This window comes from Hesperophylax consimilis, chromosome 10 (genome assembly GCF_061612785.1).
Source record: "Hesperophylax consimilis isolate HC1 chromosome 10, BYU_Hcon_1.0, whole genome shotgun sequence".
In the NCBI taxonomy this organism is placed as follows: Eukaryota; Metazoa; Arthropoda; class Insecta; order Trichoptera; family Limnephilidae; genus Hesperophylax; species Hesperophylax consimilis.
In genome coordinates, this window is record NC_142845.1 from 28,295,564 (window position 1) to 28,310,235 (window position 14,672).

At 35.0% G+C, this 14,672-nt stretch overlaps 1 protein-coding gene across 2 annotated transcripts in view; it reads left to right on the forward strand.

Annotated features, from left to right (window-relative positions):
* Positions 1-14,672, forward strand: part of Ubr3 (Ubr3 ubiquitin ligase) — a 146,336-nt gene that overhangs the window by 112,419 nt on the left and 19,245 nt on the right. Inside the window, exons 15-16 of one of the 2 annotated variants that reach the window (XM_089636807.1) lie at positions 4,385-4,562; positions 10,441-10,613. In XM_089636807.1, coding sequence (XP_089492933.1) covers positions 4,385-4,562; positions 10,441-10,613 — 351 coding nt within the window. The remainder of the gene's footprint in view (positions 1-4,384; positions 4,563-10,440; positions 10,614-14,672) is intronic. The other variant, XM_089636808.1, reaches the window with a different exon arrangement.

A 14,672-nucleotide genomic window follows, 5' to 3' on the forward strand; every position in this document is an offset into this window, starting at 1 on the left:
TGCTAATGGTAGCAGAAGTCGGGGACGCCCAAGGAAGACATGGCACGATCAAGTGAATCAGATACTCGAGTCGGGCCATGTCAAGAGTCAGAAGAATAGAAGAGTATGTATGAATGTGAATGAGGCAAGAAGTGTCTGCCAAGACCGAGTTGCTTGGCGGTCCGTCCTCTCTGCCTACCCCTGCTAGGAAACGGCGTGATCGTTAGTTAGTTAGTTGTGAAACAAAAAAAAAAAATTATGTGTTTTTAAGACGCAGTTTGTCTTAAGTCCACCAAAATTAAACAACTTTCCGAGCGTGTTTATCCAACAATTTGTCTTACATCCAAATTAAAAACGTGTTTTCTGCATTTAATAATAATTTCTATCACTTTAAATCCTTTTAGTATGCTTAGAATGAGCTAATTTCATTGGATATGCGTTTTTCATAAAAAAATCTTTGAAGCGCTGTTTCTCCCGATTTATGTTTTGGTCTGTTGGATAAAAATGAACTAGAGCGACGATTAGCCTGTGGTCTTTGTATTTTGGTGAAAATACCAAACACTTCGGCTGCGCATCTTTAACCTGTTGTATGCCAGGAAATTCCAAGCTTTTTTGAAAAAAACCGCGCGCATATTACTCTCCTGCCTTTTGGTCAAACATCCGTTTAAAAACAAAGAAATTGTTTATTTAGCGATTGTTTTCTGTTTATCAGATAATGTATCTTATTATTCATATATATTACATGATAATATTGTTACAAGTTTTCCCAGAATAGCTAACTTTAACAAAAAAAATGTGTAAAAATTTTCCCATTCGGCAAACAAATGTAAAAAAATATATTCATAAGAAAATTAACTGATTTTTTTATTTCTACACAAACCTGAATAGACACCCCTCGTGAAAAAAAATAATCCAAAGGTTTTTCGAAGAAGTAATGCCATTGACACTTCTTTGAAAATGTAAAATATTTTCATTTATTCAAAAAAAAAATCAAACGTCAAGTGTCCACTTAAAATTTTTTTGTGTCGTATTTTATAAGTATATGATAACAATTCTTCCAGATTTCGGTAGTTTATACAACTGTTGTTACTAATAATATTATTTTGTACAAGAAACCTGTAAATAAATAATGCTAAAAATAAAAATATTCATTGGGACGTAAAAATTTTGACATTTCTACGATAAACTTACAAAGCTAATTTTCATCACTTTTCTTGGGTGAAATATTATAAAAATTACATTAAAATAATATAGATAAAACTATCTTTCTGATGATACCTCAAATCTATTATTTCCACAATCAATTTATATAAAAAATAATGAAAGAAGTAAGAGGTTACCTTATAAAAATTCGCGACGTTTCTGCATTGTTGTCAATTCGCCCGCTATAAATGGCCGCCGGCATCCGTGTACAGATGTGTTTTTAAAGAACAGGGTGACAAAAAAATCATGACTCTAGGAATAAAAATAAAATTTGCTAATATTTTTTTATTAACCCATTGGCCTCAAACGACGCCGTCCCGGCGGGTCTGGTGTCGTCGGCTTAAAAACGAAAAAGGGATACATTATTGACATCTGTGTTTAAAATTTTAAATGCCAATCGCTCTGTAGATAATAAAGCATTCATTTCGTAGTAATTGGCAGGACTCCGTTGGTACAGTTTTTTCCTGATATTTACGATTGAAATTTTGTTATATTTCAGCGTCATTGAATTTTTTTTAAAATAGCGTGTGGTTCGGGAATTGACAAGCTTGTTCGTAAAATGCGTGGTGGGCGGCTAACATCAGCTCAAATTGAAATAAAATATATTATGGTCATAAGTATGATTAATGTAAAACTTTTCTTAATCCAATTATAAAAAAAGAAGAAAAAAAATGGTTTTTATAAAAAAAATATTTTTATATCCTCGTTTAATCATATTATTATTATTTTTTTTAAAACTGCATATATTTTTTGCATACCTTAATTCAATGAACGAGTAAATTTAAAAAAATTGTTTCGTTTGCATGTTTAGTTTAAAAGTTAGGTAAGATTTAGTACACCACTGCAGATTTAAAACTTCGGTACACAATTCGGAGGCCAATGGGTTAATATTTATTTATTTATTTAAATACGTTTTTTTTAAATTCAGATACTGTGTGGTTCAAAATAAATAAGAAAAAAAAAATCATCATATTTATTTCAGTTTTAGAACAGGTACATGAAACACGTTTTTTTAATCTTTGGTCGAGAGACTGCGAAAAAAATCATTTTTCACATACATAAATTTATTATTATAATATTCAAATTTTTAGACACTGTTTCTGTCCTCCTCAAAAGTGGAAGATACAATGAATGGAAACGAAAATTCAAACAATGCAAAGATGCACAATGCACTTGTTTCAGTAAACATTTTAATTCAAATAATGCACAAATACACCCATTCAATAAATAATTAAAACCATAAATAACAACAAACAGTACCAAATTACAATCACAGATAACAAAATCCAAGTAACAAATGATAATACACATTCAACAAATAACCAAAACCAGGGAACACGTCGGGTGATGGGCCAGGCTGAAGGATGGCAAAATGCTCACGCTGACCCGTGAAGGTGGAGAAATCCTCGGACCAGGTGAAGGTCTGCTCCTCTGGATTCTCCTCCTCCCCCTCCTCCAAAGGCTCCAACTCATCCTCAGGAACATCCATATCCACCATTGACGGAAGTTCTACATCACCGGCGAGGGATTCATCCTCGCTATCAGTGAATCCGTAGAACTCCGCAACGACGTGGTCGGTTTCCTATAGACAGAAAGAAAAGAAAAAAAATATATATACAGCTATGTAAAGCGTCCTTGAGGTAATACAAGACAAAAATGGCGCTGTAAAAGTTAGCCAAGTGTTATTATAATTACCTGAGTATTTGGAGCCCGATGCGTAGAGGATGTTGATGGTCTTGGGTCAGCCTGCCATCCCGGAATCTGAAACTGTAAACATTAATTGTTACACGAATGTCTTTCAATTTTGGAAAGGATGAAGCGTACAACCACTATAGAACTACTACTAATACACAACATACTGTCGCAATGACTGAAAATCTTTCTTCTGTGGTGTCTTCCTCCGTCGACGGTCTTGGAATCTCCATTCTATAACAATAGAAACAATCATGTATATCATTATATAATATAATCATCAATACGCGTATAAATATTTTATACCTAAACAAAAAAAAAGTTTGTTAGTACTTTTTTGCACACCCTATATAACTGATCTAATTTTGTGATATTTATTACCATTTTTATAAATAAAAAATAATATTTCTAATAAATATTATTAGAAATAAATATTTCTAATAAATAATGTACTTTGTAAGAACCCTGTACCTCCCATACAAAATTTAAATGTGTAAAAAACGTTGATATCTGCTCGCGCAGTTTGACGTGCATTTTAAGCATGCGTGAATGTTATTTCAATATGGCCTCTCACACATACATATAAACAGTACACATGTATTTGTGCAGGTTTCCGATGTGTCGTATTTATTTAATTAAAAAATATTAACTAAATATTGACGAAACTAGGGCTTTTATACACAATCTCAATAGTTTTCTTTGCATAATGATGTACAATGCTTATAAGATTAGGCAATATTTACGTGAATATCGATGGAGAAACGTCAAAATATTTCTCGGACAGTTTTTTAGCGCGGGGGACATTGGAATATTATTTTTTGTAAAATATTAACTAAATATGGACAAATCGAAGGCTGTGGTATATGTTCTCAATTGATTTATCTGCAAAATGAGATACAAAACAAATCAAATAACACAATATATGATGCAACATAGCTAGAAATAAAACGACATTTTTCAATACAAAACATCGCGTATACATTTGACGTAATATTTTGTCAGTTATATTGAGTTATCGCATTTTAAATTTACCGAAACATATGCCGTGAACAATTAACTATGTATAAAAAAAACATTACTTACGTTTTATTGATGAATTACTTCGTTTTGGCACTTTAAAATAGAACCGCGCTGTGAAACTACGACCGTTAAAATCTCGTCAAAATTGATGTTTTGACATTCCACAGAAAAATTTATTAAATTTAACTTAAGAAGTTTGAAGTCTTTCCGGTATTTGCTGGATAAATAACGAGAATAGCGCAAGCGATTGAGACCTTGTTCTTCATACAAATTCTTTGTACATAAGGGTTAAAATCGCACATAAATTTTTTTTTTTGTTTTTGTTTTTTAAAGTTCGAAAATAATGTATGGCACTCACATATGCGGGCCCGGCATACGAGAAGTTAAAAGCATTTAATTTTTTGTTGAATTTTTGTATTGGTTATATATTTGATCTGAGCAAATATTGAATGATCTTCTATATCTTATGAATTTGTGTGTGTTTGTCTAGTCATCCCTGTGCCAGTGGAACTCGATGCAGAGTCAGGTGGGGGGGCGCACTCTGCTGGACAGCTTCCCCGGAGACAGTCTGGCGGAGAACGCCCGCACCACCCTCGGCAGCGTGGTGCCCCCGCCCCCGCACCCCCCGCCGCCCCAGGACAACTTCCCCGCGCAGTACAACTCGGACAGTAAGTGCTAGCCGTAATGCTTTGTTACAATTTATAAAGAACTTACATTTCATTTATTGGAATAAAGTTGTACCCATTAATGTTACATTTAATCATAATAAAACAGAAAAAGACACAGAAAATAAAAAGATAACGGTCGCAATGGAATCCAGAATCTCTGTCTTGCAAGATGGATAGCAGCCAAAAAAATAAGAATTACTTTAGGATAATAATGGTAATTGTATAATTGAGATATGGGATTGTCAAAAATTATGTAAAATAATCAGGTCTTAATGGCCGAGTGATTAAAGCCATTGTTCCGGTAAGACAAAGATCCTGGGTACGATTCCCAGTTGCAGCCGATTCGTTTCGTTTAGATTTATTAGTATTATTTTATTTTTTATTTTTATTTATTTATTTATAATGTATTACAAAAAACATGGTAAGTAAGACATTATTCCCAATGAGTTGAGATAAAACTCATTACGGGAAGTACAGACACATAAAATACATTTTACAAGGATATTACACTTTTAAAAAAATACAACATATTGAAAAGGAAAAGAAAAATAAATAAAAAAGGAAAAATACATTGTTAAGAATAGAGATTTTAGAAATACTGAGAGACATCTATACACATGAAACATAGTAAACCAACATATGAAAGCGAGCGAAAATTCACTGGTTTAAAAACATTTTCAGGAAATAATCTTTAAGCGTTTTAACTAATATTTTTTTGTTAGTTACTGATTGCTTTATTTCATTAGGTAATGCATTGTATTGTCTATATGCAATATATTGTAATGAGTTAATACCAAATTTTGTTGTGTGGGTAGACGATGCTAGGTGTATAAGATTTTGGGACCGTGTTTTGTGCTGGTGTATGTCTGAATTAAATGCTGGTTTGATGTTAGTGTGTGAGGATCTATGTATGATTTGTAATATTCTACAAGTGATATTGTATTTAGGTAGAACCGTAAAAGGAAGTATGTTTGTCTTTAAATATATATCTTTGATATGTGTATCCCACGGTAGACGGTAGATATTCCTTATTGCTCGATTTTGAATCACTTGTATTTCTGATATTTGTTTTTTAGTAATAGTGCCCCAGATACTAACTAAATAACTCAGATGGGAGTGAATCATCACATAGTATGTGGCCCGTAGTAGAGATGTAGAGAGAAGACCTTGGAGTCGGTACAGTACGCCGGTTATTGGGGATATTTTAGATTTCACATGCTCAACATGGGAATTCCACGAAAGTTTAGAGTCTATTAATAGCCCTAAATATTTCGTGACTTCTATATTTTGGAGCTTCTCAATTCCAAGTGTGATATTCATGGGCACATAATCCTTATTACCGAAAGTTAGGTAGTGCGTTTTTTTTATATTGAGGCTCAATTTATTAATACGCAGCCAATTAGCTAGAATTGAGACATCTACATTCATTTGAGACTCCAGGTCACTCAGGCTTGTACTGTGATAATAGATTACAGTGTCATCCGCATAAAGTTGGAGGTTTCCAGAGATACCACATTTAGTTATGTCATTGACATATAGCAAGAAAAGCAGAGGCCCAAGAATTGATCCCTGTGGCACTCCACATGTGATTTTACCTAAGCCACTCGAGACACCTTTGACTTCAACAAGACAAAATCTATCATCTAAGTAGCTTCGGAGGAGATTTAGGGGCTTCCCAACAATTCCCAAATATTCCAATTTCTTTAAGAGTATTTCATGATCGACCGTATCAAAGGCTTTTTTGAGATCTATAAATATGGCTGCCACATATTCACCCTGGTCTATATACTGTTGAAGGTTGGAGATAAAATCAAAGGCGGCACATTGAGTACTAGAATTTTTCCGAAAGCCATATTGTTGTGGTGTAAGGATATTATTCGCAGATATGTATTTTAGGAGTCTATCTTTGATTATGGTCTCAAATACTTTTGAAAAAACCGATAGAAGTGATATAGGACGGTAGTTAGAGATACATGTTTTACAGTATCCTTTGTGTATAGGTATTATCTTCGCTAACTTTAATTCATTTGGAAACTTTCCCGAGGACAGTGACCAATTAAAAAGTTCTGTAAGGTGACCCGCTAATTCTTCTTTACAAGTCTTAAGAACTGATGGTGTTACTCCATCGAGTCCCGGTGCTGCTTTCAGCTTAGTTTTAGAGATGATCCTCAGTACCTCATCTTTGTTTGTCCTAGCCATGTACAAGGATTGGCAAGCCTTCGGTTCCACAAATACGGTATTACAGTCATCCGGGAATGACGGAATGGTAGCTGCTAGCTTTTTTCCTATTGAGAAAAAAAACTCATTAAATGCGGATGCTATTTGGCTCGGATCCTTAATTACGCAGTCATTTACCACGAGGGATTCTATTTCGTTAGTTGGTTTATGTGTTCGGTTTGATAGAATAGAGTTTATGATTTTCCAGGTTTTAGTGGGGTTATTTTGGTTTTGTTGAAAGCTGTTCGCATAATATTTGTGTTTTAGATTTCGCCTATAATTAGTAATGGTATTTCTCAATCTCTTTTTAAGTGTTACAAGAGTAAGATTACCAGGGTCTTGTTTCCACTGCTTGTGAATCTGGTTTCGTTCTTTGATTAATGTATTTAATTTGGAATCAAACCACGGAGTATTCAGTTGTACCCGACTTCTTAATCCTGTTTTTGGTGTAGTTGTACCTGATTCTATTGCCTTTTTAATGTGATAATTGAAACTTTTAAAAGGGTCTTCTGAGTTGCTTAAGTTGATCGTGAAATTGTTATCAAGAAGATAGGATTTTACTGACATACTGTTGATGATAGGTCTCGTAATCCGGGATTTGGTTCTATTATTAAAACATTTTTTTAAGTTGTTCTTATAATCAACAATAAGTATATTATGGTCACTAAGTGGATCATCAATATTCAATATAGTAGTCTGAATGTTTTGCCTATTTGATAAGATGTGATCTATTAAGGTGCAGCTTGTATCAGTGACTCTCGTGGGAAATGTTTTGTTATGTATTGAAAAATTGTAAGATTGTAAGATGTTGCAAAAATTTAATGAAGAGTGTGTGGATATGGATATGTCAATGTTAAAGTCTCCGAATATTAATGTATCTTGTCTACTTTCGTTCAGTATTTTTTCTAGATGTATTAGAAAATCCTGCATATTTGTGTTGGGTTTTCGATAGATAGCATAGATGTTAACTGGTTTCCTATCACTGCTACTAAGCGTTATACCTAAAAAGGAATTTTCATTTGAGAAATTTTCAATAATTGCACACTTCATCAATCACATATATTGCTACGCCGTTGTTCCTCCTCCTCCTCCTCCTCCTTCGTTGGGGCGAGAAGCAAAAACACTTTTGTAACCATTCAGGGAGTAAAACTTTTCCTCTCCAATCTTAAGCCACGTTTCCGTAATGACGAGCACGTGTACAATGTACCGCGAACTTCTTACTTTTTCTTCGATCTCATCAAACTTATTACGGATGCTTCTCGCGTTCATATACATTATTCGTAGAGAGTTCGTCACGGGATTATAATTCTCGATGGTGAGGCACTTATGCTCATGTATGTTACACTCCATAATCTATAGTTGCAAGGTCGTTCTTGAGAGCAGCAATGTAGGCCGGGCAGTTGTCCCTATCTCCAGTTGAGTGATCAGCAGGCTTACCAAATCTGGTGCATGTCGCGCAAACTGGTTTGATGGTGGAATTTGGGCAGGACTCACCAGTATGATTCTGTTGAGCACAATGTCCACATGTGGGTTTGGTATCTCTGCAATACTTGTATGAGTGACCAATCATGTGGCATTTGGTGCAGACAGTAAGGCCAATAAAATCTCCGACGCGGCAAATAGTCCAGCTTATAAATACTTTCTCTTGCTCGACTAGAAATTTACGTACGGTAGCGGGTACTGCGTAGATACGGTGACAAGCGTTACCTGTGCGAGCACCAGCCAGGTGACTTAGTTTACAGCCTGCAATAGTTTCTTCAATGTCTTCAACGTTGGGAATACCAGTGAGAGCCATCCTTAAAAAATCTTCGTCGGTCAGGTCCCGGGGAACATTAAAGAATATCAGTCTCGGTAGACGCTTTGACGGTAGTCGGGCCTTCAGTTTGCTCGAGTTGTCGAAGCAAGGTGCATTTAATAGCTTTTGTTGTTCGCCCGTGGTTGCCGTATTGATCAAGATACCTTTATTTCTTATTTTTTTTATTCCCGTGACCCGAACGCCTAGTTCAGATGGCCGAATTGTATCTTCAATCATTTTTTTCGTACCGTCACTGTCCTTTGTGGCGTCCGCATCCGTTGGAAAGATGCAAACGGCAGGTCTTGGTGGTCCGACGCGATGTCCTTGTTGAGTGATTGGTGGGGGTTTGTGAGCATCATATGGCTGTTTTCGGGCGATGTCAGCAAAAGAGAGGGTAGCCTCCGTTGCCACTGCCACTCTCCGCATTACAGGCCCGAGATCAGACTCTAATTGTATGATTTTTTGCTCAAGGTGCCTTTTTTCCCTCTTCTCGTGGCGTATTTTTATTTCTGCCATTCTAAGTTGTGCTGTAACTGTAGCTAAATCCGCACGCATCGTCTCGCGCTCCAACAACAGCTGAGATACGGATCTGAAAACTTCCGATACGTTTCTAGCGATCCTCAGCTGCTGGTCTTTTGAGACCTTAGATTGCTTCTCTGCTAACACAAGTTGAAGAGCTGTCAAATGTGCTTGGGTTTCATTGAGCACATCTACTCCTGAAGCGCAAGGATATTCCGCTTCGGTGACGTCCGAGCCTTTGGATGACGTAACCGAGCTGTTTTCATCCGCATCCTCAATCGTGACGCACTTTCCTCCTATATCCTCTGGACTAGGAGACATCATGGTGCTTATGTGTCGTTTTTTAGGACGATTCATTATTAAACACTACTTTATAAGGACACATAAAAAAAAAACAATGTTTGAAACAAAGTATTAGTTCTGTTCAGCTTTGCGCCTGAAAATTCGTAGGTGGGCAATCGGTCTAGCTCTATGTAAATCAAAACAAAAGTCGCCGTATGGAGTTTTTATATCACGATTTTTTTTATATTTGCACTAATTGAGCACAAATAACTTTAAACAGTTTATCACTATGAATGTATCTACGAAATCCACTATCGGTTTTACCGAAAAGTTTCTGTTTTATTCACGAAATTATCGGATATGTTTTTTTGTAGGTTTTGGATAATTTTATTTAAAAGAAAAAATACACAAATGTATACTAAAAAGTATTTTGCGAGATGAGAGTAATCTCTTTCGACGCACAATTGTCACTTTAAAAGGATTTAATACAGAGAATTTAGATAGTTTCGATTGTAAACAAGGGGTATCACAAATTCACAACACAAACGCAACCAATAGGAGCCCTGAAAGGTGAGCTCATAATTAAAGCGGCCAATCCGCGCACTTTATCCGTTGTACACAACACTTTGGTTTGGGATGCAGTGAATTTTATAGTTTATATTATTAAAAAAACAGTGGTAAAATGTTAAAAAGTCACTGGAGAACACTACCACGTGTTAAACTTTCGTTGTTTTTAACGACGATTACGTTTTTTCTTCCGTCGGATTTATTATAAAGTTGTTTACTATTATTAACGATAGCTTGACAGAGCACGACGCTTCGTAGGTACTTCGTGATTTTTGATATATTCTTATTATTATTATCTTCTTCAATGATCAAAGAACTTACAGTCTGTAAAAATAAAGCAGATAAGAATTGAGGGCTCTGCGATCGTTAAATGGTTTTAAATAGCAACATCAATGTGTGCTTCAATGGAAGAATAATATTATCCAAAAGTTCTCTGTTCCAAGTGAAAATTTTCTAATGAAGAATTTGGAAGTAATTTGCTATTATGTCCTTACCCAGGTGACACCGACTGGGACGCCTCCGAGGTGGTGGACGTCAGCGGAGTGATGGTGCGCTCCCCCCTGCCCCCATCTGGAGATGGGGAAGGGGAAGGGCAGGTGAACACACAGGCCGGGGAGATCCTGCTGCATCACGACTATGTCATGCGGGAAGATGATGAGGTGAGCCTGCAGGTAATTACACTAATTAATTGATGTTAATAATAAGGTGCCGATATCAAACAATCTTGGAGGAGCCATTATCGAAGGAGCTGTTTTAAAATGAGCATTGTCAAAGGAACCATTGTCCAAAGATCTATTGTTGAAAGAGCCAATTTCATATGAGGAAATGTCAAAATGAGCCAATGTTAATGAGTAGGCTTTAAATGAGCCATTGTCAATCAAGCTAATGTCAAATGAGCCAATGTCAAACAAACTAGTGTCAAATGGTGCCAGAATTAATCCAGATACGAGTAAATGGTCCCCGTACACCTTAATGAGGCGAGAATAAATACATGTACGAATGTAAAATACTTGGCACATTATTAATCAAGACCTATCGGACAATGACGATATCGAATGACAAAGGAGAAGCCTCAACATAGTGTCTAATATGATTGCCCGCAGATTTTGCAAATGCAGCAATAATGTTAAAAAAAACCATTGTTCAATGCATTTTGTACCGGCCTGTATACTTATGAGACATGGTGTCACTACCGAACTTGCTGGATGACATGACTCCGAATCCAATATAATGATGCCTACAGAATCATTTTTGGATACAGAAGATATAGCAGCACATTTTATGGAACTACAACCGAAAGGATTTGCCGGCCTGATGAGACACCGGGTCACTGGAGCCAGGATGCGGCTAATGGCCTCCGCCAACACGGTGGTTACCGCAGCCTACCACTCCTCACTCAAGAACACGCTTTACATAATTGTCCTTAGTTGCTTATTTTTTTAATCTATTTTTTGATTTTCTTGTATCTCGTAAAGTTCATTGTACTGTTTATTTTTAGATCTCTTGTATGTCTTAAAAAATTGCTCTTTTCACGGAATTACATGTTTATTTTTATGAATTTTCAGACTTTCTTGTATTACAAAAAAAAAAAAAGAAGCTTTATTCACATCTATTGTACAATCAATGTGTATATCTATTTGGGACGTGTGGAATTGCATAGCATAAGTCTTAAATTATTATTGAATCAATTTGCAATACACATTTTTAAGTAATTTATAAATACCGCCAGGGTCAATCCGCACCAAATCATCCAGGCCATGTCACCCACCATCTCAGATTTTGATGAAACTTTAAATTTTTAATCCTTCCATATAGATAAGAAAATATACCAAATTTTACCTTCCTACCTCAACTCGTTTTTTTTTTATGGGCAGTTGAAGTTTGGGCAAAATAAGCGTTTTTACATATTCCGAGCACTCCGGAAGAGCTTGTACCTTCAATGAAAAAAAATTGTATCTTTGTCATTTATAGTGCTAATGCAATGAAAATTTTCAATATTATCAAGAAAACTATGCTGATTGCAGAAAAAAATAAATAAACCCTTTACATTTATCTACTTGACTTTAAAAAATTACCAAAAGTAATTATTTAAGTAATTTTTGGGACGGAAAAGGTACTTTACAAAAAAGCAATATCTCGGGAAGGTACAGTGTTAATGAAGTAATTTTTTTTTTTATTCATATCTACAAATAGCATAGAATCACATACAAAAATAAAATTCATGGCATTTTACTTGCTTCAATAAATAAAATCCATTTTAAACTTTTTGTAATTTTTTTTTATTCTTATCTACAATAAACATAGTACAACCTAAAAAAATAAAACTCCTGGTATTTTGTGTGCTTCACAGTGTAGAAACGTTTTTAAAATAAGAAATCTTTATCATACAGAATTGTTCTAGGTTTTTTTAAATCTAGATACAAAAATAAATAAAATCCATTTTAAACTTTTTGTGATTTTTTTTATATCTATTTTTAGTTTGTAATTGGGCAAGTTATAGTTTAGGTATATAGCTAGTAATATAGGTTGAATGAATGGACTAATATCAAAGAAACAGTCCTAGAGACAAGTCACTACATGGAAATGATGTATCTGCAACAAGAACAAGACAGAACATGAAAATTACTATCTGCCTCATCACTAAGTTTGCAGGATACTACATGCTTTGTTTCCTCTGACATGCTTAGTTCTGAGTCAGCTTCAAAGCAGTGATCATCTATATAAATACAGTAGTTGTTTCATGTTATGGTGTACGTTGTTAAAATGTCTCTAATCGAAACAAGTTTAGTTAAATGTAGTGTGGGACAACATAATGGTACTGAATGTCACAAAAAAAGTTATACTAAGTCAGAGAAATTAACGAGTGTGGATTTGTTAAGTGAATTTGAAAAAAAGCTTATTCAACAAAGAAGTTTTGTATCTACAGACTTGGTTTTCAACATTTGTGAGCACCACAGAATATTTAACTTAAATAAATATGAAACATTTCAAAAAGCTTGTTTTGACCCGTTCCAAAGCCACAAAAGGAAAATTACAAAAACTTTAAGAACAGTATCCTTGGAATTTTCAGAGAACATTAATACCATTCTAAAAGTAACTAATAAAGCAATCCCTGGACAAAAAATTTGTAATGCATGCAGAGCAAAAATTAGTAAGAGCCAAAACCTTAACAATGAAATTGAAGAGCTTAACACTTTTCAAGAAGACATAAGTGAAGTTGAAAATGTTTTAAACAAAGAAATTTTTTTACAAGAAATCAACACTTCTTTAACTGACATTGGAGAATCTCCATTTAAACTACATGCAATACCATCCCACAGTAAGTCTAGTTACGCTAAACGGAAGTTAGATTCTGCTTGTTCAACCTTAAAGAAAAAAGTAAGTAAAGTTTTAGAAAAAGAATTTTCCCCAGTAAAATGTGATGCAAAAATACCAAGATGTATTCAAGAAAAAGCTAATGACATGGACAGGCTTGTTGAGTTGGTTAAAAAAAATTGGAAACACAAGTTACACGCCGTGAGAGAATTCAGCTTCTAACTCTCGCTCCAACTTCGTGGAGTAGAAAAAAGGTTGCTGAAGAATTCAGTGTTGGTGAATACTCAGTTCGTAAAGCACAAGAGCTACTAAATGAAAATGGTATCATTGCTTTACCTGATCCAAAAAAAGGAAAACCATTAGACCAAGGAACAGTTACTTTGGTTAAAAATTTCTACCAAAACGATGAATTTTCTCGTGTTATGCCAGGGAAAAAAGATAAAGTTAGCATAACCAAAAATGTTTATGAACAAAAAAGACTATTGCTTTGTAAACTGAATGAACTTTATGCTACCTTCAAGTTTGAATACCCTGCTTCAAAAATTGGGATTTCGAAATTTTGTTGGTTGCGTCCCAAATGGTGTGTGCCAGTAGGTTCTCCAGGCTCTCATTCTGTCTGCGTTTGTGCAATTCATCAAAATGTAGTGTTGCTTCTTAATGCTTGTGACAGTGAAGAAACGTACAATGATTTAATGGACTACTTAGTGTGCTCAAAGAACAATAGAGTGAACAAGTGAACAAGAACAAGTGTTCAACATCTAGTGAAAATCTTAAGAAACATTTGTTAGAAAAATTTGAAGAATGGGACCAAGAAGATGAAATTACATACAGTGCATGGGTAACTACTGGTCTTGTAAAACTTCTTCCTCATTCTTTTATAACAAAGTCTCAATCAAAATATCTCAAAGAGTCCCTAAAAGCACAGCTTCAGATAAATGAAGCTGTTGTGTTATTAGACTTCAGTGAAAACTTCTCCTATGTTATCCAGAATGAAGTCCAGGGTTACCACTGGACGCAAGACAGTTGTTCACTCCACCCAGTGGTAATTTACACTTGTGAAGAGCCTGGCAAAGATCTCACAGTGTCAAGCTTGTGTGTAATTTCAGATGACTTGGAACATGATGTAAGTTTCGTTTACGAAACTCAAAAAATTGTTGCTCAATTTTTAAATCAAAAATTTCCCCAAATTCAAAGTGTTCATTATTTTACTGATGGTTGCGCAGCGCAATATAAAAACTGCAAAAACTTTTTAAATCTGTGTCACCATCAAAAAGACTTCAACTTGAAAGCATGTTGGTGGTTTTTTGCTACGAGTCATGGGAAATCTCCCTGTGATGGAATAGGTGGAACAGTAAAACGTCTTCTAACTAGAGAAAGTTTGCAACTTGGCCCTGGCAACACTATCACAACTGTAG